The sequence below is a fragment of the Podarcis erhardii genome (assembly GCF_964252035.2).
Source record: "Podarcis erhardii genome assembly, chromosome: 2".
Lineage (NCBI taxonomy): Eukaryota > Metazoa > Chordata > Lepidosauria > Squamata > Lacertidae > Podarcis > Podarcis erhardii.
Genome location: NC_138498.1, coordinates 35,742,377 through 35,769,217, shown reverse-complemented (window position 1 = coordinate 35,769,217; position 26,841 = coordinate 35,742,377). Strand labels below are relative to the sequence as shown.

At 46.3% G+C, this 26,841-nt stretch overlaps 1 protein-coding gene across 1 annotated transcript in view; it reads right to left on the bottom strand.

The window, feature by feature from the left end:
* MYO15B (myosin XVB) overlaps positions 1–26,841 on the bottom strand; it is a 92,318-nt gene that overhangs the window by 47,707 nt on the left and 17,770 nt on the right. The window contains exons 16-25 of the mRNA XM_081851997.1: positions 26,118–26,249; positions 22,965–23,090; positions 21,527–21,604; positions 20,565–20,719; positions 20,313–20,358; positions 18,902–19,026; positions 18,238–18,355; positions 17,114–17,289; positions 16,806–16,899; positions 184–241 (exon numbers count right to left, since the gene is read on the bottom strand). Of these exons, the coding sequence (XP_081708123.1) occupies positions 184–241; positions 16,806–16,899; positions 17,114–17,289; positions 18,238–18,355; positions 18,902–19,026; positions 20,313–20,358; positions 20,565–20,719; positions 21,527–21,604; positions 22,965–23,090; positions 26,118–26,249 (1,108 nt within the window). The remainder of the gene's footprint in view (positions 1–183; positions 242–16,805; positions 16,900–17,113; positions 17,290–18,237; positions 18,356–18,901; positions 19,027–20,312; positions 20,359–20,564; positions 20,720–21,526; positions 21,605–22,964; positions 23,091–26,117; positions 26,250–26,841) is intronic.

Below are 26,841 nucleotides of genomic sequence, written 5' to 3'. Positions count from 1 at the left end.
CGTTAATAGCCGCTAAGCCGCTAATAGCCGTGCTTCGCAAGACGAAAAAACCGCAGGACGAAGAGACTCGTGGAACGAATTAATTTCGTCTTGCGAGGCACCACTGTACTCTAAAGCATAACATGTGTGAAGTGTATGGACTTTAGCAAAAAAAAAATTAGGAGTCAAAGGCTCTCTGCTCACCTTCAGCCAAATGGAGTAGGGCAGCAAGCTCAGCAGGGATTTCCAGCCGTCGAACATCCTACAGAGGAAATGAATCAAAGGGGTGGTTTATTGATTGATTGATTGATTGATTGAATAACTTTCCCCCTCTTTTAAAAATTAGTGTTTTGTTTTTTAAAAGAAAAAAACTCAAAAGAATACAACAGCAATCTATCCCTTCCATAAACAACTTAATAAACTAGGGTAAGTGGGTGGGTAGACTTGAATTAGCTGCTTCCCCCCCCCCCAAGAACCCCAAGATCTAGAATCCAGAGCGAGGTACAAAAGTCATGCAGTTTGAATGGAACAACAGAGTGCCTCTCTGAGCACACTCAAAGCGTTGTTATTAAAAGCAGAAGATAGATGTTTCCACTTGATAAAAACTTCCATATTTAATACTTATGCATTGGTGTATGAATTCAGGAATTAAGGAAAAGGAAAACAGTAAAAGACATACCATGTTCTATGTACAGAGGACTGTACCTGCCAGAATGCTTATGTGATGAAATCAAAACATGTGATTTTCAAACACCACCCGCTTCCCATGCAGTTAACGAATGATTAGTGATGTGGGATGCAGAGTTGTATGGTAAAGAAATACAGTGTGATGACCCACCATGATCCGAGTGGCAACTACATTTGCAAAAAATAATAATACCTGGACAGTGATGCCTCATCAATGAAAGGGGCTTAACAAACACATAGTCTCTGCTATCCACTCGGTCTTGCTAGATATAGATTGAGGCGATATGTCAGGCCTCAAAATACTTTTGGGAAACTGATTTGAATACAGAATTTGAAGATGAAGTTTGGGAAGTTTACTGGAACAAACCTACAATCGCTACAGCATCCAATCAAATTCAAGAATGTACAAGGTTGTACACAGATGGCACCTTTACGTCTGCACACATTTCACACATCTCCCCAACTATTGCCCATTACAACATTCAGTGCCAGTAAGTCTGACATGTTATTTACAATGTAAAGCTAAGATTTTAATGGAAAAACCAAGATTTTAATTATCTTTTAATAAATTGTCACAGGAAGGCCTTCTGGAGAACAAATGAGTGCTTTTTTTTTTTTTTTTTTTTTTTGCAAGAACAGTTTTAATTTCTTCAGTAGCACATTTTGTGGCTGTTTCAGTCTAGCCTCAAAGGAGTTTAGTGTTCAAAGCAAACTATCCTCTCAGAAGCGGTATAAGGGGGCGGGGGGGGGGGTTGTGCTGGCCACCTGCTGTGCCTCAGCTTTTTTTTTTAAAAAAAAAAATTAACACAATAAAGCAACATCAGAAACAACACTTGGGAGTACCAACTTGTTATTTGACCAACTAAAATAAAAGCATAGAATACAAACACAGCTGTGCATTATTCCTGCTCAGTTAAAAGACATTCAGAAGAATTAATTACTTTTCATCTCATAGTAACGCTCTCCACAAATCAACCTGAGTTTCTGAAAGCTGCTTTAAGTTCCTTTCAGAAACTCAGGTTTCCAAGGTAGAGTTAAAAGAACTTTTAAATCTCATTAACTTTGAGGTATATATAAATGTGGATCATGGAATGCGGTGTCTTGGTAATTTGATTGTTCTGTCAGTGCAAGCTTGCCAGACAGAACAATCTCCCCTCTTGTCCCATTGCATGACATTCTGACACTACACAGTGGGGGGGGGGCGATCTGACTTCCCCACCACTCCCAGAAGTAGCACACAGCACTTGCCTGGAGGAAAGGCAGAGAGGTTTAAAGCTCTCTTCTTGCGAGGTCCACTTTGGGTTTTCAGCTTCCTCCTACCTCTGATCAGCTGCCTTATAGAAGGTGGGCTGGCTAGCCACAGAGCGGCTTCAAGTGTCATTTTGGCTGTACAGTACAGTGGTGCCTTGGTTCTCAAACACCTTGGTACTCAAACAACTTGGAACCCAAACACTGCAAATCCAGAAGTAAGTGTACCGCTTTGCAAACTTTTTCCAGAAGTTGAACGCGTTCCATTTTGAGTGTTACGCTTCCGATTTGAGTGCCACACTTCCGTTTCAAGTGGTACACTGAGGTGAGGTCTGTCTGTTTTTGCTATTTATTTTGCATTTTTGTTTTTGTGGCTCTTTTTTTGTGACTCTGTGGAACCCAGTTCAGCTACTGACTGACTGATTGATTGATTGATTGATTGTGTGACTGCAGTACATTGTTTACTGCTTTCATTTTATGGATCAATGGTCTCGTGAGATAGTAAAATTCATATTAAATTGCTAAAAAAAAAATAAAAATGAAAGCTGCTTTAAGTTCCTGTTCCTGTTTACATAGGTCAAGAAAGGCATCTAAGCCTGCCAAATTTATTCTTTTTTTTTGCAGCTCATCTAATTACTCACCCAGTGAGCTATTCTGACAGCTTAACCAACACAGGGCCAATGCTAATAGGGCATCAATTGCCCCATTACTGCAGAGATATATTTTTCCCCAAAGACCACCTCCCAGAAGTCTCTAGCATATCCATACCTTCCACCCAGATTTCAATTAACCCTCTCATTGCAGTTCCAAGCCTGCTTCTGTGTGTCCTTGCAATCACCCCTGGTCCACCTTCCTATTCCTTACACTTGCATAAAATACCAGAGGCATTACAAAAGGTATTCACAGGTCAGATTAGGGAGAAAGGAAAGGGGCAGCAAAGACCGATGTACGTCTATGATGTTAATACATGCTGTTAACAAAGTTGCAAACAAATTCCATACTATTTGATTTTTGGGAAAAAAGAAAGAACAAATTCCTATGCCCCACAAATAACCCAGAGATGCATTTTAAATAAAAGCACACATTCTACTCATGTAAAAACACGCAGATTCCTGGACCATCTGTGGGCTGGATTTAGAAGGCTATTGGGCCAAATCTGGCCCCCGGGCCTTAGTTTGCCTACTCATGCTCAGAAACCTGCCAAGTGGATTCACTCTCAGTGACTATTGATTATTTGCTTGTTTATACTCCACCTTTTCTCTGAAACCAGGGCTCAAGGGGGCTCACAAAAAATAAAATAAATACAGACAAAACACACACATAATTTTTAAACAATAAACTTTCATATGTTTTTAGCTATTGAGCTATCCATGGGATTAAAACAATGTAAAAAGCGTATCTACTAAAATGCTAACCTTTAAAACAAACAGGCACATGCATGGTGGCAGAAGCTGCATCTCATGTGCCACAGGCATTATGTAATGGGCGCCAACAAAATGTGATAATTGCCTTAACAGAAGTGCTATCTTGAGTGACATCATGTGAATCACTTTAAACCAATGATTAACAATCACACTAAACCAATCATCGCAGAGAGGAAAGATCAATGAATAAAGTCACCTGGCAATACCAGAGCTTGACAATGCCAAGAGGTTTTGCTGCCTAAAGTGGAGCCCAAATAGCACCCTCCCCCCACAATAGGGTCAAAGTTTTAGGAAGGCTTCTTGCAGCATTCAGACCCCAATCTCTGCCTCTATTCTCCTTCCTGAGTTCTGCTGCCACCTGGAGAAGGTTGCTTTACCATGTTGCCTTTGGTGGCAGGGCCCTATTAAAACAACTGTGAGAGAAATACCAGAATTTTCAATTTGTATCTGCCCTAATGTTCAGAGTATTAGGGCGTTGCCAGAACCTGGGCATGCATGGACATCAAAGAACTCTGCTTTGTGCTTGCTAAATTTGCACACACACAGCTGTGCCAGTATTCCAGAGGGATAGACAGATCTTTTGCAGGGACAGACTAAGCACAAAGAGTCCTGGCAGCACCTTAAGCACCTATATGTTTTGGCATTGGTGTATCGGCACTGTAACTGCATGATCCATCTTATAACTGCAGGCACCAATTTCAAGAAAGTCGACACAGAACAGGGCAACTTGCTGCCAACGCTGTCTCTGACACAGTAGAGACACCAAGGGTTCAACTAGACAATATGTCGACTCTGTAACTGCATCCTTAAGAGCATGGCATTTTAAAAACACAAAGTCAGCTTGCAGTGTTGGAGTCAGATAATTTTAGATTTCGTACTTAGTGGCCTGATGTGAGGGCCCTCTTTAGATGGCAATTAGTAAAAAGGTAAAGGGACCCCTGACCATTAGGTCCTGTCATGACCGACTCTGGGGTTGCGGCGCTCATCTCGCTTAATTGGCCGAGGGAGCCCGCGTACAGCTTCCGGGTCATGTGACCAGCATGACTAAGCCGCTTCTGGCAAACCAGAGCAGCGCACGGAAACGCTGTTTACCTTCCCGCCAGAGAGGTACCTATTTATCTATTTGCACTTTGGCGTGCTTTCGAACTGCTAGGTTGGCAGGAGCAGGGACTGAGCAATGGGAGCTCACCCTGTCGCGGGGATTTGAACCGCCAACCTTCTGATCGGCAAGTCCTAGGCTCTGTGGTTTAACCCACAGCGCCACCCGCATCCCAGAGGGCAATTACTTCACTTTCAAATGTGTAAGTGAAACCTGCTGCATTTGTCAGACCCCTCCTGTTCTTTATGGCGAGAGGGACCCTGGACTTCTGCTGTGACAGCATCCCTGCCAGCCCAGCTGCCCAGTCCAGACCTTTGCCCACCCCCCATCCCCACTATGGTCTCAATCTGGACTGAGGCCTCCATACTGGAGCTTTACACAGGGGGAAACATCTCCCATTGAAGTGAATGGTAGTTATTCCCCATGCAAACCGGGGGTGTCAGCATAAAACTCTAAAACAAAGCTTTGGTTTCACAAATGTTATCAGGCTTTGCCAGATTATACCCTGTATTTAATTGACATACCATTTTCCAGACACCTGCGTTCCTCAGCACCTTTGCCCAGTGACTCGTTCCTCTGTAATCAGGACAGGATAAAAAAAATCATGTATGCTTGCAAGGTGTGTTCACTGACAGACTATCCTTTGCGCAAAAGAAATTTCAGCATTACCCAAGGATTGCTACTAGGAGCTGTGCTTTTTAGATTGTTTATAAATGATAGAAGGGTTTGGGGTGAGCAATGAGGTAGTCAAGTTTGCGAATGATACTCAATTGTTCGGGGTGGCGAAGAGCTCCAAAAGAACCTCTCTGAACTGAACGAAGGGGATGCAAAACAGCAAATGCAATTCAATGAAAACAAGGGTAAAAGGGGTCTGAAGTGGACTTGATTTTTTATATATATTTTTAAAGTGTGGTGTGTATGTGTATGTGTTGTAGTAATAACCTAATAAAAAGCATGTTAAAAAATATAAATAATAAATAAATAAATAATTATTATTATTATAGTGGTACCTCGAGTTAAGTACTTAATTAGTTCCGGAGGTCCGTTCTTAACCTGAAACTGTACTTAACCTGAGGTACCACTTTAGCTAATGGGGCCTCCCGCTGCTGCCGCACCGCAAGAGCACGATTTCTGTTCTCACCCTGAAGCAAAGTTCTTAACCCAAGGTACTATTTCTGGGTTAGCAGAGTCTGTAACCTGAAGCGTATGTAAGCTGAAGCGTATGTAACCAGAGGTACCACTGTAGTATTATTATTATTATTATTATTATTATTATTATTAACAAATGAAGTGGAGATGATTGACCAGGAATACGACCTGGGGGGTCGTGCCTGATAGCTTGATGAAGATGAATCCATGTGAGGCAAGGTAAATTCCATGCTAATGATAATTAGGGACGAATTTAAAATAAAATTGCCACAGATCGTATTGATATTATGACAGTGTATGCTGCAATCACTCTTGGGGTACTGTGTACGGTTCCAGTCACCTGAAAACGGGTATTATACAGCTGGAGAAGGTTCAGAAAAATCATCAAATGGATGGCACAACTCCTCTGTGAGGAAAGGTTGGCCTTTTTAGTTTAAACGAAAAGGTAAGAGGAGACATGATACAGAGCGGTAAGCTTATGCATGGTGTGACAAAACTGCCCAGAGAAAAGTATGCTCCTGAATACAAGTTGATGGGAATCAGAGATGAGGAGAGAGTTGTGGCACTCATCTCTCCTGTCCTTCTTTTGGGGTCTTTCCATAGGCATCTGGTTGGCCACTGTGAGAACAGGGTACTGCACTAAATGCACCACAACTGGCTCGATCCAACAGGCCCTTTTTATGTTCTCCTTATGATAAGGGGATTTGAATTCTCTTGTCAATCTAGATGATGCAAATCTCCCTACTGTAGAGCAGCAGCCAATGTGGCGTCCTCCAGATGTTTTTAGCCCAAGCCAGCATGGTGAACAATCAGGGATAATGGGAGTTGTAGTTCAGAATATCGGAGGGCGGGCACCACACTGGGTACCTTCGCTGTAAGGTATAGCAACTCCCATCTCTGAAGGTGCAACTGAAAACCAAGGCAGACTGAGCTCTTTAAGACTCTTTCACTTTCCCCTCCTTTCTGGTTTGTTTCACAGACCTTTCTTTTACCCTGTTAAACCCTACAATCGGTAACCCTGCACACACCACAACATCATTGTTGTAATGTCAGGGCAGGAGACACCGTACTTTCCCGTGTATAAGACAGCCCCAGGTATAAGACGACCCCTATTTTTTTGAACCCAGAATTAAGAAATCAATATTTTAAACATCAAACAAAACTTTGATATTTTATTAAATATTCAAAGCACCGGCACTGGCATAGCAACCTGGGGTAATGTGCCCCACCAGGAACCAAGATCGCCCAAAGTTTTTGAGTGTTTTTTGAGAGATCATCCAAGCCTGGCACCCGGGAGGGACAGTGGCTTGGGCGGTTCCGGCAGCTTGTTCACAGCAGCCATGGGGATGTAAGTAGTGTTTTCTTTAACCCCTGTGCATTCACCATCCATGTATAAGCCGACCCCCAATTTTTTCAGCAAAAAACATTGTCTTATGCATGGCAAAATACGGTAACTCTTTTATTCCTACAATACAATTATCCACATATGTTTAACCAGAATATGAATCAATGACTGTATAGCAATGTCCTTGGCAGGACACATACAACTTTATTTTCGGGTGGGCCCTGTACCCATGGTTCATCAAATCCAGTATACTGTCTCCAACTGTGGCTAAAATCAGATGCTTCAGGAAGTTTTAACAGCATGGAATGGGAGAGGGTAATGCAATTCTCTACCCAATGCTATTTAGTCCCAGTTATTTAACTCTAAGCTACATTAGCATTTAACATTACGAACGTCCTATATGACAAAAGTATACAGTACTGTGCTTGGAAAATTTAATCACCTCTCCCCCTGTCCTTCCAGCTGCTGGAGAATGCAATTTTAAACCAGCCCATGAAGGTTCACAGCTGAGTGTTTATTTCTCCCCAGAAGGACATATAGAGTGGCAGAATCATAATCTCCTATCCGGCTTTGTCTTTCCCATATGTAGCCGAAACATTTGCTGAGCCCTGTACAATGGCACTTGCCTGCTCTTCCGTGATCTATGGAGTATCCTTTCTCTTCCTCCCCACTGAGCGCAGCTGTGTGGCTGTTGCCACTGAGCAGCCAAAAGGAGCTACAAGGGGGCGCAGCCCAGGTTAAGGCTGAAGAGGGCTAAAGTCCTCCCAGTGCGGAATGACAAGGAGAGGGAGGTTCTGCAAGTCTTAACAGTGAACTTTGAGACCTTACACTGTTGCGTTTTCTTTCCTAAGTGCCGAGTGTATTCATAAAGTAAACACCGAGGGCAGGAATGATGAAGCCAAAGCACAGCTTTGTGGTGGTTTCCTGGGAAAGAAGAGCCAGGAGCTATTCAGGCTGGGAAGGACAGGTGCACAGCACATGCTCAACTCAGGCAGAACAGCAGACTAGGAAGCCTTGAACTACATGCATATCACAGAGCCTCCCAGGACTTATCACCACACACCTGGCAGCCATTTTCCTGGTACTTTCAGAGGCAATCCTTGCAATGGCTTTTGGCCCCCTGAGCTTTCTTTTCTCAGGGCGAGTCAAAAAGCAATTTAGCCAGTAGCGTTGGATGGTACACCAGGATGTTCTCTGCTTATCTGGGAGTCTCGGAGAACATGTGGAAAGGTGTGTCAGAGTTTCTCATGTTGACCTTGTACCTTCCCACATATTAATTGCGTCACATTTGAATAAGCCAGGGTTCTTCGTAGTTCCTGGAGATCAAGGCTGCCTGTGCTTTGCATGTAAGGAACCTGACAAGTCTCATTTACAACCGGGGTTGGGAACCTCAGGCTGAGACGCTGAATATGGTCCTCAGGCCTTTCTATAAAGCCTTTAAGACTCTCCCAAGCCCCTTCCCAGACCACAGTCTTCACTGGCCCTGCTCTGTGCCCTCCTTGAACACACTTGCCCAGAGTGTGACAATACCTCTTACTTTCTAAGATAAAGAAAGTGTGGTGGCTGTACACACTTAGCATTCTATTTTAGAATCAATGGATACAGAGTACAGTTGTACCCTGGTTGTTGAACACCTTGGGACTCATCCGTTTTGGCTCCTGAATGCTGCAATCCCAGAAATAAGTGTTTCACCTGCAGCCAATCAGAAGCCACGCCTTGGTCGGCGAACATTTTCGGAAGTTGAACGGACTTCCGGAATAGATTCTGTTCAACAACCAAGGTATGACTGTACTTGTGTTTTCTATGTAGTCCTCACACAATGTACGTCAATTTCATATTTTTCTTCCCTAAAAATGCTCACTGAGAAAGTGGCTTCATTCCAAAAATTAAAGCTCATTGCAGATCCACACTGCATTACCTCGCAGTGAGTCCATTTTACAAAAGATGTAAAGGTAAAGGACAACTGGACAGTTAAGACAGGTCAAAGGCAACTATGGGGTGCGGCACTCATCTCGCTTTTCAGGCTGAGAGAACCGGCGTTTGTCCACAGACAGCTTTCCAGGTCATGTGGCCAGCAGGGCTAAACCGCTTCTGGTGCAAGAGAACACTGTGAGAGAAACCAGAGCGCATGGAAATGCCGTTTACCTTCCTGTCGCAGGGGTACCTATTTATCTACCTGCACTGATGTGCTTTCAAACTGCTAAGTTGGGAAGAGCTGGGACAGAGCAATGGGAGCTCACCCCGTCGTGGGGATTCGAACCACCGACCTTCCGATCAGCAAGCCCAAGAAGCTCAGTGCCACCTGCTCCCTTGCAACAGATGAAGGCAGCTCTGGTGGGGAGGTGTATCCACACCTGCTCAGTGACATTGTGTGTAGGCATATACCACATTCACACTGGCCACTTCATTCTCCATTCACCTGGGGCATGTACAGCAAGCAAAAAGTTCCAAATAACCTAATCAAAGGGAAGGTTTTTCAAACATATATCCAATAACCATACCCGGTGTTATGTACTGAGTTGAATAGGATCCAAACTGCAGCAGTCTGATTGGTCCTAGAACAATAGGCTCCAAAAGGCAGCAGTCTGATTGGTCCTAGAACAATAGGATTCAGAATGCAGCAGTCTGATTGGTCCTAGAACAATGCAGCAGTATGATTGGTTAGCAGGAACCACCCAATCATGCTCCAGATAGAAGTGAATCCACAACCTGATTGGCCTACAGTAGAATCCTGGAATTAGCCAATCATGTGCAGCCCATTGTGTAAATAATGTATATAAAGCAGATACTTTGAGGGGACATTCATTCATTCCTCCTCACCACTATGAGCTGAATAAAGAGCATGAAATCACTTTGCGACTCTGAGTATATTTCACTGGCAACGAAGGTGGGATCCCGCTGAGCTGACTGCCACACACAGCACCGCAGCACCGCCACCTGCCGCACCGCTGCCTCGCACCGTGTATCCAGGCTTCAGCTCCGGGACACAAGGAACTCAGAATGGCAACTGACAGCAGCTTCTCGCCATTCAACCCAGCATCTGGAGACTGGGAAGCGTACGCCTCCCGTTTCACCTTCCTCCTAGAAGCCAAAGGGGTCACCGATGAAGAAGACGCCAAGAAGAGGGCAATATTCTTCAGCGTCTGCGGAGAGGAGACATTTGAAATCGCCCGGGCTCTCCTTGCGCCTGAAGACGTCGCTACTGTTCCATACAAAACAATAATGGAACAGCTGAAGGGGCACTTTTCGCCACAGCCCTCAGTGGTGGCTCGTCGAAATGCCTTCTACGCAAAGCGGCAAGCCCCTGGGGAAACCATAACTGGGTTTGTGACCTCTCTCCGCCAAGCTGCCCGGTTCTGCAACTTCTCAGAGCTGGAGAACATGCTTCGTGACCGCCTCGTCGGTGGCCTGAAGGATGAGAAGCTGCAACGACGCCTCTACGCTAAGAAGAACCTAACGTTCCAGGTCGCTCTGGAGGAGGCCCTGGCAACGGAAGCTGCTGAGAGGTCGACGCAAGAGGCACGGCTGAGCCAGCCGTCCCAACCGAGGGTCCACCACGAAGACCTCACCAACGACTCGGGATCCGACAGGGAGGAGGTGCACCGAGTACAGCAGCGCACTCAAGCAGCCCACATACCACAGCTGCCTCGACGAGAAGGAGGGAACTGCGCAAGCTGTGGAGAAAGTCACGAGAGGAGGACCTGCCGTTTCCGCAACGCAGAGTGCAGGCAGTGCAGAAAATTGGGACACATCGCCCGGGTGTGTCGGGCTCGGCCCACCCGAAGCCAGGCATCAGATGACCAATCCAAGAGCCCCAGGTCCCGGGGCCCAACGCACCAAGGCAACTCGACGGAGCTCACAGACTTCCAGGTATACCAGTTGCCCCACCCCAACGTAGAGAAAATTTATGTAGAGGTACAGATAGAGGGGGCCCCATGCCGCATGGAGCTTGACACGGGTTCAACTCTATCCATAATCTCGGCAAGGACCTTAAGGAAACTGTGTCCTACTGGGGGTCCCAAACTCAGGCCGGCCCCATTCACCCTCCGGGACTTCCAGAAACGTAAGGTCCCCACAATGGGGGTGGGGACCTTCAGGGTGCAATACCGAGGGCGGACGCGGCAACTGGACTTGCTTGTGGTCAAGGGCCCCTACATTAGCTTACTGGGGTTGGCATGGTTTGGACCACTGGGACTAGCCATCACCGGGGTGAACCACATGAGCTTACAAGTGGACGTGGACGCCATATGCAAGGAGTTTCCGGGGGTTTTCGATGGGAAATTGGGACAGTATACGGGCCCCCCCCATTGCTCTACAGCTTGACCCCGCAGTACGACCAGTCAGGCTCAAGGCCCGCCGGGTCCCATTCGCCCTGAAACCCCGTATAGACGAGGAATTGGACCGACTCGTGGAGCAAGGAGTGCTGGAGCCGGTGCCTAATGCCCCCTGGGAAACCCCAATCGTCACACCCATCAAGCCTAATGGTTCGGTCCGCATCTGCGCAGACTACAAATGTACCATAAACAAGGCCCTCATGGCCCATGCATACCCAGTGCCAGTGGTCAGCCATGTCCTTGCCACCCTGGCTGGGTCGAAAATTTTTGGCAAGCTGGACTTGGCCCAAGCATATCAACAGCTGCCAGTAGATGAGGCCACAGCAGAGGCACAGACGATTGTGACGCACAGAGGAGCGTTCAGGGTAAAGCGGCTGCAATTCGGGGTCAGCGTGGCACCAGGCATATTCCAGAATCTAATGGACTCTCTCCTTAAAGGGATTCCTGGTGTCACCCCCTTCTTTGATGATGTGTTGATTGCCGGGCCCACACCAGAGGAGTTTGAGGACCGCCTCCGCACTGTTCTGCACCGTTTCCAGATGGCGGGTCTCAAGGTGAAGCGGGAAAAATGTCTACTAGGAGTGCCTCAAGTGGACTTTCTGGGATTTATGGTGGATGCAGAAGGGGTTCACCCGACTGGGGACAAGGTACGGGCCATTTGTGATGCCCCAGCGCCCAAGAACAAGACTGAACTTCAGGCCTTCTTGGGATTATTGAACTTTTACCATTCCTTCCTTCCCCACAAGGCGGCGGTAGCGGAGCCCCTACACAGACTCCTGGACAAGCGGGCCCCTTGGGTGTGGGGCCAGCGCCAGGAGGCCGCATTCCAGGCAGTCAAGGACTTGCTTGTCTCAAACTCGGTCTTGGCACACTTCGACGAGAGGCTGCCGGTGGTGCTAGCATGCGACGCCTCGCCCTATGGCATCGGCGCTGTCCTGGGACACCAACTCCCGGATGGAAGAGAGGTACCGGTAGCATACTTTTCCCAGACACTCAACGAAACCGAGCGGAACTACTCGCAAATCGACAAGGAGGGTCTGGCAATCGTGAAGGGAGTAAAAAAATTCCATGATTTCTTGTACGGGCGGCCCTTCACCGTGGTGACTGACCACAAGCCGTTGCTTGGCTTGTTTGCCCCCGAAAAGCAGACCCCCCAAGTGCTGTCTCCTCGCGTCCTCAGGTGGTCAATTTTCCTTGCCAGCTACCAGTATGCACTGATTCACCGCCCTGGAAAGGCGATGGGCCATGCAGACGCCCTCAGCAGGCTACCACTACCGGAAACAGGCCCCGACCCAGCACCTGCACAAGAGGTTATGAGCCTGGAGCTGCTTCCTGACCGCCCCATTCAGGCACAAGAAGTTGCACACCATTCCAAGAAAGATAGGGTCATCTCCCGGGTCCTGGACGGGGAGTGGAGGGGATGGCCCAGCCGCAGCCCCGGGCCAGAATTCGCCGGCTACACAACCCGCAAACATGAACTGTCAGCCCACAAGGGGTGCCTGTTATGGGGAAGCAGGGTCGTTGTTCCCCAGCCCCTCCGCAAAAGGGTCCTCACAGCCCTACACGAGACACACCCAGGGGTAGTAAGAATGAAGGCCCTTGCCAGGAGTTATGTGTGGTGGCCGGGGATCGACGGAGAGATAGAGGCCTGGGTCAAACACTGCCAGGCCTGCCAGGAATCCCGCCCAGATCCCCCAAGGGCCCCAGTCCAGTCCTGGGAGTCCGCCCGAGCACCATGGTCACGCCTGCATGTGGACTTCGCTGGCCCCTTTCAGGGGAAAACATTCTTCATAGTGGTGGACTCCTACACCAAATGGCTGGAAGTCGCACTGGTACCGTCCACTTCTACGTCCGCAGCCATCCGGGTACTACGCAGGCTGTTTGCAACCCACGGGCTCCCTGACACTCTCGTCTCAGACAACGGGACTGCATTTACATCAGGAGAATTTCAAACCTTCACAGTGCAGAACGCCATCCGCCACATCCGTTCGGCGCCATTCCACCCTGCCACCAATGGCCAAGCAGAACGCATGGTGCGGACCACCAAGGACACCCTTCGCCGCATGACGCAAGGGGATTGGGAGTACCGCCTTGCCACATTCCTTCTAGCACAGCACAGCACCCCCAGCTCAACGACTGGCCGGAGCCCCGCTGAACTACTAATGGGTCGGCGCCTTGCAATCAGATTGGACCGCCTTCACCCCGATAGAGCTCAGGATGAGGTAGTGGTGGGGGAAGGCAGGAACCCCCGGACCTTCGAGGCCCAGGACCCAGTGTACGCAAAGAATTTTGGGGCAGGCCCTGCATGGGTACCTGCCACAGTCACCAGGGTCACGGGCCCCGTGTCGTACGAGGTGCTAACAGATGGGGGGCAATGCTGGCGCCGCCACTGCGACCAGATACGGCGACGATTCCCGGGAGAAAACCAGGAGGAGGAGGACAGGTCAGAGGAGTCCCAAGGGAACAGTGGGGCAGTGAGGCCCATAGAGCAGCAGGGGCAAGCAGGAGAGGCAGAATCAGTAAATACAGAGAGGACCCGCGAGGCCGAAAGGACACCGGAACCAGAACCACGACTGAGCGAGCCGGTTGCGCCAGACCAAACAGCCCCATCCTTGGAACACGAGCCAGAACCTGAACCCCGGACCAGGGAACACCCCAGGCCGCAACGCACACGTAGGCCACCGGCGTACCTTGAGGACTATGAATGCGACCTTCCGGGCAGGACTGGAACTTAGAGGGGAGGGGTGTTATGTACTGAGTTGAATAGGATCCAAACTGCAGCAGTCTGATTGGTCCTAGAACAATAGGCTCCAAAAGGCAGCAGTCTGATTGGTCCTAGAACAATAGGATTCAGAATGCAGCAGTCTGATTGGTCCTAGAACAATGCAGCAGTATGATTGGTTAGCAGGAACCACCCAATCATGCTCCAGATAGAAGTGAATCCACAACCTGATTGGCCTACAGTAGAATCCTGGAATTAGCCAATCATGTGCAGCCCATTGTGTAAATAATGTATATAAAGCAGATACTTTGAGGGGACATTCATTCATTCCTCCTCACCACTATGAGCTGAATAAAGAGCATGAAATCACTTTGCGACTCTGAGTATATTTCACCCATCCCTGTGGATGGCAGGATCCAGATTCAATTTACGCAGAAAGCAGCATGTTTAGGATGAACACGAATGATTCCAGATTGCAAAAAGACAAAAACATTTTTTGTGCTGCGAACCAACTAGCATCCACACACAGCCCTAGTGTATGCATAGAAACCTGTGAATGAAATACAGCTAGCTATACGAAAATGTTGGTCACATCTGTTGCTCCACCCACTTTTGCCTTCATCCATCTTCACCAACCAATAGAATGAGGCTACCCAGGGTTACCATGACTGCCCCTGGACTGAAAAGCAGTCCTCATTTGCCGGTGCCCAAAACAAAACTATCGTTAGAAGGTGCTCCCCAAATTAAAAGCCATGGGGAGGGGGGTTGCTTTTTAGCCAGAATATACATGATTTTTTTAAAAAAAAAACAATGACAATGAGCGCTAGCCTCGGTTTCTTTTCCAAGTTTCATCTTCTCCCGAGTCATGACTGCTGGTGAAAACGCTGAAATTTTCTAGTATAGTAACACAAGTAATACCCTAGCACTGGTAACAAATATTTTGGAGATATAAATGAAGTTGTCAGAGCACAGCAGACGTGTGTTCAGGGTGTTTCTCAAAAGATACACACATGATTAGTGCTCACAGCCATTCTGGGAGTTGGGCACACATTATTCTAGACCAACCTCACACAAAGATTGAGATCACCTGATAATTCCAGTAGCCATATGTGGGTGACACAGGGCCAAACTGGGCTACTCCCTAGGCAAGTTTTTGGAAATGCATTACAGAGACTCTTACTCCAATCTACCGTCCCCGCTAAAAATGCCACCTTGGATTGTTTTTCATTTCCTGCCCATAGCTAGTTGCTTCCTCAATTAAGAAGGCTTCTTGATCAGGCATAGGCAAACTCGGCCCTCCAGATGATTTGGGACTACAACTCCCATCATCCCTAGCTAACAGTAACAGTGGTCAGGGATGATGGGAACTGTAGTCCCAAAATATCTGGAGGGCCAAGTTTGCCTATGCCTGTTCTTGATCTTAGCATATCAGGAAGAGGTCTTCATTCAACATTCCAATCTGATGCACAACTTTCTACATGCACAGAGTTTCAAAAAAATAAATAAATGACTCCATATGACTCTTAAAGAGGTACAGTCCAGATTTCTACCACTCAAATCGACCACATCATTCTGCCCTGTGTATATAATGGTTACAATCAGGGCATTTTTTCAGCCAGAACTCACTGCAACTCAGTTCTGGTACCTCTCAGGTGGGCACCATTGTCATTATAACAGAACAAGGGTTCATGGTGAGTTTCAGCACCTCTGCTGAACCCCTCTTCCACCAGTCCTACTTTGTCAAGGTGATGTCTGCTCTTCGCAATAAACACCCTCTGCTCACTCAGAGAGATATTTACAGTTATTTATTAACATATGTACAAACAGCTACAGTTCCTAATCATGCATCTGAATCAGACGAGTCAGATTCGGGGAGTGGCTTCCTTTGGTTCCTTCTCCAACATAGCAGGCGTGGGAAGGCACCGCTTCCCCTTCTCTTCCTGAACTTCCTGGTTGGTGACAGGGCTTTGCAGCATCAGAGAGCCCTGTATTTCCTTTCTGATTCTCCTTGCTCTGATACTCCCCCTTCCCTTGCCCCAAGGGCGTTCCCTCTCTGTCCCCGTGACATACTTCCAATAACAGAATGCCCTGAAGTGTGTGAACAGCATGTGGATAGCCCACACAGAGAAACTGCTTCTCTTTTCTATATCTTCTGCTGGACCTCCGGACAACTTCAAAGTACGACCATCTCCACTATCATTCACTGTTGCAAGCATTAACTTGCTAACTTGCCTTGCTTTCTTTTGTTGGGACCTTGTCTAAAACGTACGTGCCGAGAATCCCCATGTCACACTGTTGTTGTTGTTTAGTCGTTTAGTTGTGTCCGACTCTTCGTGACCCCATGGACCAGAGCACGCCAGACATTCCTGTCTTCCACTGCCTCCCGCAGTTTGGTCAAACTCATGCTGGTAGCTTCGAGAACACTGTCCAACCATCTCATCCTCTGTCGTCCCCTTCTCCTTGTGCCCTCCATCTTTCCCAACATCAGGGTCTTTTCCAGGGAGTCTTCTCTTCTCATGAGGTAGCCAAAGTACTGGAGCCTCAGCTTCAGGATCTGTCCTTCCAGTGAGCACTCAGGACTGATAGGTTTGATCTTCTTGCAGTCCATGGGACTCTCAAGAGTCTCCTCCAGCACCATAATTCAAAAGCATCAATTATTTGGTGATCAGCCTTCTTTATGGTCCAGCTCTCACTTCCATACATCACTACTGGGAAAACCATAGCTTTAAACCCATGTCACACACAATCCTTCAAATAAAACCTTATAGCAGAAAAGTATATTACCTATTGCATTGCCAATTGTCAGTAACCCTATTACCTGGTATTGCCTCCTCTTATGAGTCAGTGGTCTAGAGACGAGCATGGCCACCCCAAACTGCATCAGGGTCTTCTTCAATCTTTGGTACCGTTTCCTGGAGGTTACAAAGAAAAGGGGAAGTCAGGAAACAAGAGACAACTGTGAGAATGTGGTGGTGGTGGGGAGCTTTCTAGCCAGTCCCACTGAAATCAGTACACATGATTGCACCAGGGCTGAATGGAGTTTGGCCTTTCATTTAATGCTAAAAACAGTTCAGTTCTGTGGCCTTCAAGCCTTCCAACAGCACTACAGCCTTTGCACTTTCTGACCTTGCCAGGTAACCCCGGAAATGAGCCTGGATGACCAAGGCCTTCTCCTTGAAGACCTGGAACCGCCTACGGTTGATGAGGCCTCTGAGATTGCGTTGAAGGGTAACAATCGCCCAGCTCAGCTTTTGATTCCATCTTCTCTCTAGCATCTGCCTCGCTTTTTCCTTCAAGAACACCTGGGTGGGGAAAGGAGGCAATAAAGAACATTGCTATTTGCAAGTGAACAGCCCTAATTATTACCTACGCCCAAGTCTTCAATGACCAATTTGTCAAAGACTATGCAAATAAATACATCTAGTGAGTGTTTATTTCATATTTACTTTCTTTCTCCAGTCGAGCATGAAGAGTTGCTGAGGCTCAGTGTATATATTTGATTTATACCAAAATATTTATTTTACCAGTTAGCAACTAAAAGAGCCCATTTAGGCTAACCACCTTTTCCAGCCCAAGGGCAGCATTCCTTTTGGGCAACCTCGAAAGGACCACATGCCAGTGGTGAAAGTGGGTAGAGCAACAAATGTTCATTTTATCTCTGTACAGTTAATTCCAACACACTCCCTCTATCCTCCATTCAGATAAGTAAGAGTCGCTATCAGAGTGTAAGGACACATTACAGGCAAAAACATTTGGGTCAGTGAAGGGTATGGCCTGATAGAGAGTCTTGGAGGGCCAAAATTGGTCCCTAAGCCTGGAGATTCCCCAAGTCTCTAATCCAGTTGCCCCTTTGGAATCAAGAGCCTTTGTAGTATAGTGGCCAGGTGTTAGACCAGGACCTTCAAATCCCCACTTGGCCATATAAGGAATTAGGCAGTCCTTGAGATGCCCTGGACCCAAGTTGTTAAGGACCTTGTAAATCAATATAAGAACCCTGAACCTGGCCTGGTAGCGTATGACTAGCCAGTGAAAGCTTTGGAGCGCTGGAGTTACATGCTGACGATAGTTGTTGTCTCCATCAACTGTCTATCCGCAGCATTTTGCACCAGGCCAAGGGTAGCCCTGTACAGAGCACATGGCAGTGATAAGAGTCATGAGGTTACCAAGAGAATGCAATCCCCCCATGAAACCAACAGCATGCACACGGTCTTTCATAAGTTGCGGGGAAGAGAAGTGCTAAGGCACACCACCTTGGTGACTCCAATCTGATAAAGCTCCGAGAGATCTCCCACCACCTGTGAAAGCACTGCGGCGCAGCCATCTCTCTCCTGCAAGGAGTTCTGCCCTCGGCCGGCCAGGACTCCATACCTGATGAGCAGAAAGGAGACAGAACCATCTGCTAAAACTCCTTCAGCACAGGGTGTTACAGAGAAAGGAAGCAAATCCCAGCACTTCAGGAGCCAGGGACAACCTGTCTAGGGAGCATTTGTTCTGATTTGTTTGCATGGTGGTTCTATGCTTTCCAGTGCATTTTTCCTTACCACAAAGTTCCAGGCTTTCAGAAACCTCCCTCTTTCCCACCCCTCCAACTCCCTAATGTCAGATGAAGAGTCTGCAGAGAATGTCCAAATGTAGGATCAACTGCTGTATCTTCTGAGTATGGCTCCTATAGTCTGGAATAACACCCGATTTTGACCCTGGAAGTCTTTTCCAATTAGTGTTCTAAAACTTTTGAAGTTGGCTGCGAGAGCCGCTGTGTTTTATTGCTCCAACTGTTTGGTTTGGCGTGCTTGATTTACTATCGTTATTGCATCTTAAATTGTTATTATGTTATTGGTGTGCCTTTCTTTTACAACGTTGTGTTAAAATAGGAGGAGGGCCCCTATGTGTTAAAATAGGAGGTAACAGGCTCACCTGATTAGGAAATGGCGGAATGGAATGCGGATGGGATAACCTTCTTTCCTGATGCATATGGCCTCCAAAATCCCAGAATGCCTTAGCTGAGAAGCCACGTATTCAGTATCAAATATGTTTGGCACCTGAAGTTTAAAGAGAATGGTCTCAATTAGCCAAATAAAGAAGGGAACACGGACAAGACACAGAAAGGCCACTGGAAAGAACCAGTACCTTGTCGGCTCCCCCCACAAATTACCGGTACATCTGTGATCCCTGGGCTTGTCCACATCCGAACAACATGTGGATATTCCTGTGCTACCCTGGACATTTCCCCTCTTTAATTGGAGGTCTTTTCCCAATTCCGACTTTCCAAAGATTTTAAAGGAAAAGCACATTTAAAGTGGGGGGGGGGGGTTAGATAAAGGACAACACTGGGGGGAGGAAGACATCATACGGACACCCTTGCATTAAAGGGATGGATAATGCAAATCCATGGCTACCCAAATGGCTTGTGTCAGGGCAGTCTATGTAGAGTAAGACACCAGCCCTTCTTAGGTCTTATAGTCCACATGATTACTATTTACTGGGTGGCTGAGATTTTGAATACATGAGAGGGAATATTGGTACAAGACCTGCAATGAGCAAAACAGTTTCTCATCTAGCTTCCAAATACAGTCATACCTCGGGTTAAAGTTGCTTCAGGTTGAGCGTTTTCGGGTTGCGCTCCGCGGCGACCCGGAAGTAACCCAGAGGTTTCGCTGCTCGCGCATGCGCAGACGCTCAAAATGACGTCACGCACATGCACAGAAGAGGCGAATCGCGACCCGCACACGCTGCGTTTGCTTCAGGATGCGAGCGGGGCTCTGGAACGGATCCTGTTCGCATCCAGAGGTACCACTGTATACGTAATTTGACACTGTTTCTAGCAGAGGAACTAGATGGACATCTAAAGTGTCCTTTGTTTTTACAGCAAGTTTCTAGCTTGTTTCTAGCCATCAGAATACGTGGGGTGGGCTGCCAAAACGTTACTGTGCTCAGGAGCAGACTTTCTGGTAATTGGACAAGCATCCATGGAACTGCCAATGGCAAAAGTTGATGGACGCTGTAGTTCAGCAACACCTGGAGATCCAGAGGTCCCCAACACCTGGGTTAGAGCATGTTTTCACAGAATCATAGAATTATAGAGGTGGAAAGGACCACGAGGGTCATCTAGCTCAACTCCCGGCAATGCAGGAATCTTTCGCCGAACGTGAGGCTTGAACCCGTGACCGTGAGATTAAGAGTCCCATGCTCTACTGACTGAGCTATCCTTGAGCATGTGTATGGAAGAACTTTCCAATGATTTGCATAACTCAGCTGGGGCATTGTTTTGGTAGCATCTCAAAGACAGCCTCAGGTACAGCCTAGCCCTGCAAAGACCAAGTCTTACCTTTTTGGAATTAGGCTTGATGCACCGAACAAAGAAAATGTGGCTCCTGTAGGATAGAGAGAAAAGAAGTAAAGTGCGTCCATTTTAAAACAGCATGAGATGTGGCTCCAAACTAATTCTCCATCTTCAGCACCACAGCTCACTGAATGGGTGATCAGCAGCTGACTCTTTGACCTCGCCTTCCCACAGGCTCATGCTCCGTGCCGTGAGGTGGCAACACAAATTGGTGGTAGCACCACCACATTCCCTCACCTGTCTAGTTTAGCTGTGAGATCTTGCAAGGAGTGCTGGAATCTAGACACTAACGTAGAAGCTTGATGCGTCGGCCCTTGGACTCTAGTTCCACTTCCCGGTTCTCTCTGGTTCATCTGCTGTTCCTTCACTTTCTCAAAAAGGTGGGACACCAGCTTCAGAGAGGTGGACAAAAGAAATCAAAGTTTCAGAATAAACTTAGAACATTTAGTTGAAATGTTAGCATGGAGAAGGACCAGCTCCCTCCATACTCTGCCAATGAAAAAAGCAAAGAGCAGTTTTCAAACAATCCAATAGATCAACAAATAAAATAAAACTTTTATTATAGCCTCTTAGAACATATGTCCTTTACATAAGGTTCTACAATTACACAGTACAGTGGAACCTCTGGTTAAGAACTTCATTCGTTCCAGAGGTCTGTTCTTAACCTGAAACTGTTCTTAATCTAAGATACCACTTTAGCCAATGGGGCCTCCTGCTGCTTCCGCGCTGCCGGAGCAGGATTTCTGTTCTCATCCTGAAGCAAAGTTCTTAACCCGAGGTACTATTTCTGGGTTAGCGGAGTCTGTAACCTGAAGCATCTGTAACCCGAGGTACCACTGTGTTCTTTATATACAAAAGTTTGATCAACCAGTGCTGCTTATGCAAAAGATGAAACCATAGATGCAGATGTTTGCACCAGTTATAAAATAAATCTAAAAATAAACCAACTCCTCACTGAAACAAACAAACAAAACAAAGCTATCTTGGAACAAGGGAGTGTCATGTGAAAGCATATACACCTCAGGAGTGATTTTTCTATCCACCAGGAAACTGGTATACAATTAAGTGTCTCTTGATGTCTACCAATACCGCAGCACAAAGAAATTAGTATCAGACAGAGCTCTACGTCTCTTGACTGTGAGATCATAGGAATAGTCTGCAGTGAAGCATAATAATTAACCCAAACTATTTGATTGTACCTTGTGGTGGCTGTGGGAAAATATCTCCAGGACCTCTGTGCGTAACAGATCATGGTTTTTATTCAGAAATTTGTGGACCTGTAAAGCCAAATTCCACATCACTCTCATTTGTTTTTAAAAACTACATTAACAGAGCTTCTGAGGCTGCAATCCGATACCAACTTTCCCACTTACCTAGGAGTAAACTCCCCTGAAGTCCATCAATGGGACTTCTAAGTAGACATGTTCAGGAGTGCACTGTGAATCTCCTGTCAGTATAGTTCTTAGTTTACTTGCAATCCTGATTTCCAGCCTTTTCTGAGGAAGTTCTTCAACCCCAACTCTTGACTTGTTTTTGCAGATTAGAAATCAGGATAGCTGCCTGCAAAGCTGGAGGACCACTATCCAGTTAAATAAACAATTTTGCCCAACCCAAATCAAGTAATAATAATCAAGTCATAGTTTCAGTTCTATTCCCCCCCCCAAAAAAAATTGTCTAGCCCTTCTTTTTCTAAAGAACCATTCAATACAATGGACAGCGTTCAAGTAAGTCGTTGCATACCTGAAACAAGAACTACTCTCACAATGGGACTCCCCCTCCATTGTCCCGTAAATCTGTTCTGAAGGGTTGGAGAAAAACCAAGATCAGATTTCGGGAAATAAGACAGGGGGAGTCTTACTGAGTGAGGGGACCTCATTTGGTGTATGCATACCCCATTTAGTGCTACTTAGAATTCTACTCTAGATAACAGATTGGAAGAGGACAAATTGAAAGAGCAGTACAGTGGTACCTCGGGTTAAGAACTTAATTCATTCTGGAGGTCCGTTCTTAACCTGAAACTGTTCTTAACCTGAGGTACCACTTTAGCTAACGGGGCCTCCTGCTGCTGCCACACGATTTCTGTTCTCATCCTGAAGCAAAGTTCTTAACCCGAGGTACTATTTCTGGGTTAGTGGAGTCTGTAACCTGAAGGGTTTGTAACCCAAGGTACCACTGTATGCATGTTTAGAAGGCACTTTAAGACTATTAAATTTGGGCATGCAAAACTGTGAGCTCTTTGGACACCCCTGTTGGGTGACCAATCCAGAGTGAGGAGACTGATACAACCAGGGCTCTTCCTTTGGATTACTAGCAGTAAAGTGGCACTTGTGTACGCTGCCGTCCAGAACCTCACCAGATGAAGTTGTGGCAAATTGACATGTCCTACTTCAGTCATAGGCAAACTCTGGCCCTCCAGATGTTTGGGACTACAATTCCCATCATCCCTAGCTAACAGGACCAGTGGTCAGGGATGATGGGAATTGTAGTCCCAAACATCTGGAGGGCCGGAGTTTGCCTGTGCCTGTCCTACTTGCTTGGGTGAGCAAAAGTTGCTTTGTGCTGCTTGAGCTAGGCAAACAAGCGCAGGTTAAATAGGGGAAGCAGGGGATGTTGGGAGGGGAGCAGGCTCCTATATACCTGGTAGGTAACTGGTCCTGCATAATGCTGCACAGTGAAGACAGGCAAAGGCAGCTTCGGCTTGAGGTACCAAGAGCTGTTGGCATGATGGTAATGGCACTTCTGCAAGAAGGTGTGGTCTGTGGCCTGGATAGGAAAGAAAACTCTCACACACAGCAAAATAACAACTAGAAGTTGGGCATTTCGGCTGTGTGCATGCTATACCTTTCAAGCACATTTGGAAGAACATCCCCCCCCCCCAAAAAAAAGAATGCTGGGCAATGCAATGTAGCCCTCACAGAGCAGGCATATACTTTAAATGTATAGTGCATATGCAGCCATTGTGTCACCAACCCCATGATGTGGAATTGTCTACCAGCCGAGATTTGGCAGGTATCCTCGCTTTTGACTTTTAGGCATCTTTTCAAGACTTTTTTTATGCTGACAGGTCTATGCTGCTGTTTGAAGCTGTTTTGACTGGCCAGTGATTGTAATGATTGCTTTTTTAATGATGTTTTATTGCTGCAAACCACCTTGATATTGCAGTGTATAAACTGTGGTAGATAAATGCTTTTATAAATAAAAACAAACAAGCAAATAACAAGCAAATTGGTTTATCTGTGGGTTTGGATCCCTAAACATTAAAAATACCTCCACATGCTACTAAATTTGCTTGTTATCATACCATTTCAATAGGACATGGGGTTCCCACTGTGGTCCATGGACCAGGTGGCTCACAGAGTGCCTGTGAAAAACACTTAGAATTCGAATTCTATGGAAACCAAGTGGTAATACAATATAAGAAATAAAAGAAGCAATAAAATACAATAAACATCATATCAACATCCAGCACAGAGCATTACATTTGGCAGGGGGGGAAATATTGCATGGCCCACCAAAATCTTCAGCGATTTTCAAGTGGTCAGTGGGAAGAAAAAGGTTTGGGAACCACTGCTATATGATACAAGTACAATCTTATATTTAAGGGATTCTTAGTGCTAAACTTATATTAGTTCCCCCGTCTGGTACCAAGTACAGTGGTACCTAGGGTTAAGAACTTAATTTGTTCCAGAGATCCGTTCTTAACCTGAAACTGTTCTTAACCTGAGGTACCACTTTAGCTAAAGGGGCCTCCCGCTGCCGCCGGAGCACAATTTCTTTTCCTCTTATTCTTTTTTATTAGTTATTTCCAAAAAAACACACAAGGTAACACACAAATACAAAGAAAATACACAGAAAAGAAAAATTAAAAATAATAAACAGCAATTATCATTTCCATATCATCCATATAACATAGTTGTCTCTTACGGGACTTCCTTCAGCCTGTCCGTAAATGATTCGAAGCAATAAATAAAATTACACGTTTCATTACTTATATTGTCATTATACCGATTCCTAATTCCTGTTTGCTTTGCACAATAACTCTTAGTCTTTCACAGTGCGTCTCTAAATCCCTTTAGCGTTATTTGCCCTTCACTAATACATTCCAGATAATCTACATACTTTGCACGATTTCTGTTCTCATCCTGAGGTAAAGTTCTTAACCGGAGGTACTATGTCTGGGTTAGCAGAGTCTGTAGCCTGAAGCGTCTGTAACCTGAAGCGTCTGTAATTTGAGGTACCACTGTACTGGACTGCTGCAAAGTAAAAAGACAGTCTAATCCTGTTTGCCACTTCTTTATTCTCTCTACAGGAAAGGGAGACGTTCATGCTAATTCTGGAGAAAGGGAGTGCACTGCTTGCTCAGCAGGGTGGTGCCAAGGGTCAGCATGGCCAGGCATCTGCCAAAGGCCCACACCACAGGAAGGGGGCCTACTGGAAGAAGCCCTCTGGACTTGCAGCAGTGAGGAAGCAGACTCACAGGAGGGAGGGTGACTTGCCCAAGGCAACTCTCCAAAACCTGGATCTAACACCAGGCAGTGTGTGTGTGTGGAAATCAAGTGTCCTCAGAACAGAAGCTTCCTTTGGAGGAAAGATGTCTGAATCTCCTGCAACAAATGAATACCAGCTGAGCAGTCAGAAATCTAGAAAGCAAATATTTATTAAATAATGTCCACAGCTGTTCTATTTTATCATGCCTGCCAACTTCCAACTTTTTTTTTTTTTTTGGCAGATGGTCATCTCAAGAGAATTGGAAAATGCCTTCAAAATAGGCCAAATGACTAGACAACTGCACCAACACACACTCTGTTTAAATTATTAAGGTTTCTGCCAAAAGAGCAGTTGGCTTTTGAGAATGTCGTGTAGGAATCTATTAAATTTGGCAAAAGCAAGATAGTCACCCCCTAGGCACACATGCTTGCAAACACATATTTGGAATAGCATATGCCTGTGTTGAATGCCCATAACATGCAAACATGGTAGAGACCAGGCCAACCCAATCCCTGACGCGCATCTGCTGGTGTTTAGAGATGAGTGTCTGTTGTACATACTTTGTGTGTTTGCTTTGTGGACGCGGGTGGCACTGTGGTCTAAACCACTGAGCCTCTTGGGCTTGCCAATCGAAGGCTGGAAGTTCGAATCCCTGTGACAGGGTGATCTCCCATTGCTCGGTCCCAGCTCCTGTCAACCTAGCAGTTTGAAAGCACACCAAAAATTGCAAGTATCTAAATAGGTACCGCTCTGGCGGGAAGGTAAACGGTGTTTCCGTGCGCTGCTCTGGTTTCGGTGTTGCATTGTGCCAGAAGCGGCTTAGTCATTCTGGCTACATGACCCAGAAAAACTGCCTGCAGACAAACACAGGCTCCCTTGGCCTGTAAAGCGAGATGAGCGCCACAACCCCAGAGTCATCTGCAACTGGACTTAACTGTCAGGGGTCCCTTAACTTTACCGACGCCAATGTGTCACCCAAGTACACACAGCAAATCTGATTAACAACTCTTGTCAAACTTTCTCTCTCTCTCTCTCTCTCTCTCTCTCTCTCTCTCTCTCCCTCTCTCTCTCTCTCTCTGTGTGTGTGTGTGTGTGCATGTTGCTCACCAGATCTAGGTATAGCCTACCTCTTGTAACACTTCAACAAAATCCAATGTAAGAAAAATAACATTCTGAGGAAGAGGCACTCATGGACCCTCTTTGAAAGCACCCATTTTGCTCCCTCTCTATGAACCATTGGTCACAAAAATACCCCCGGACCCGACATGCAAATATGAAAAGGATATCTAATGAACTCCTGACCTGTGATAGTAAAGTCTGATCGTCCAGGATGCACATAATCCCATGGGGCTTTGCAGTTATCAGATCCAGGCAGGACTCACTGGGTATCTTGGACACAGGACTCCAGATGAGGTCTTCTTCTGCATACTCCTCCTAGTGGTCAAAGATAATTCAAATGAAGCCTGCATCCATAATATCAAATGTGTCATTCTGTAAACCAGAGCTTTATCAAACTCTGTGCAGCAACACATTAGTGTGTCGGCTGCAGTGTGTGTGTCACATGAACGCTCCCCACACTCCTCCTGGAGCTGGAAAGGGGTTAGTTTAGCTTCTGGTTTGCTAGTAAAACTGAATTTGTCACAAAGCGATGCATTTCTAAAAAGTGTGTCACCAACATTAAAAGTTTGGAAAGCTGTGCTGTAAACTATTTCTTAATCTATGGTTGAGGTATCTTTTCCCAACAATACATACAAAAACACACCCTTTGCATGAGAGGTAGGAAGCTATGAGAAGACAGGTTGATAAGGAGGACTCTGTTTTCATGATTCAATGATGCTGTTTGGAGCCAGCTGTATACATATAAAATCTTTGTGCCTTTATTCACAAACTAAAAGACAAGATCTATGCATGAATTGGCCCCAACCAGCCACAATGAATCATGAAAAAAGGATTCAGACCTGCAAATGTATTGTGAATTTTTTCTTTATCAACTTGCCTTTTCAAAGCTGAAGCGCAATAACACAAA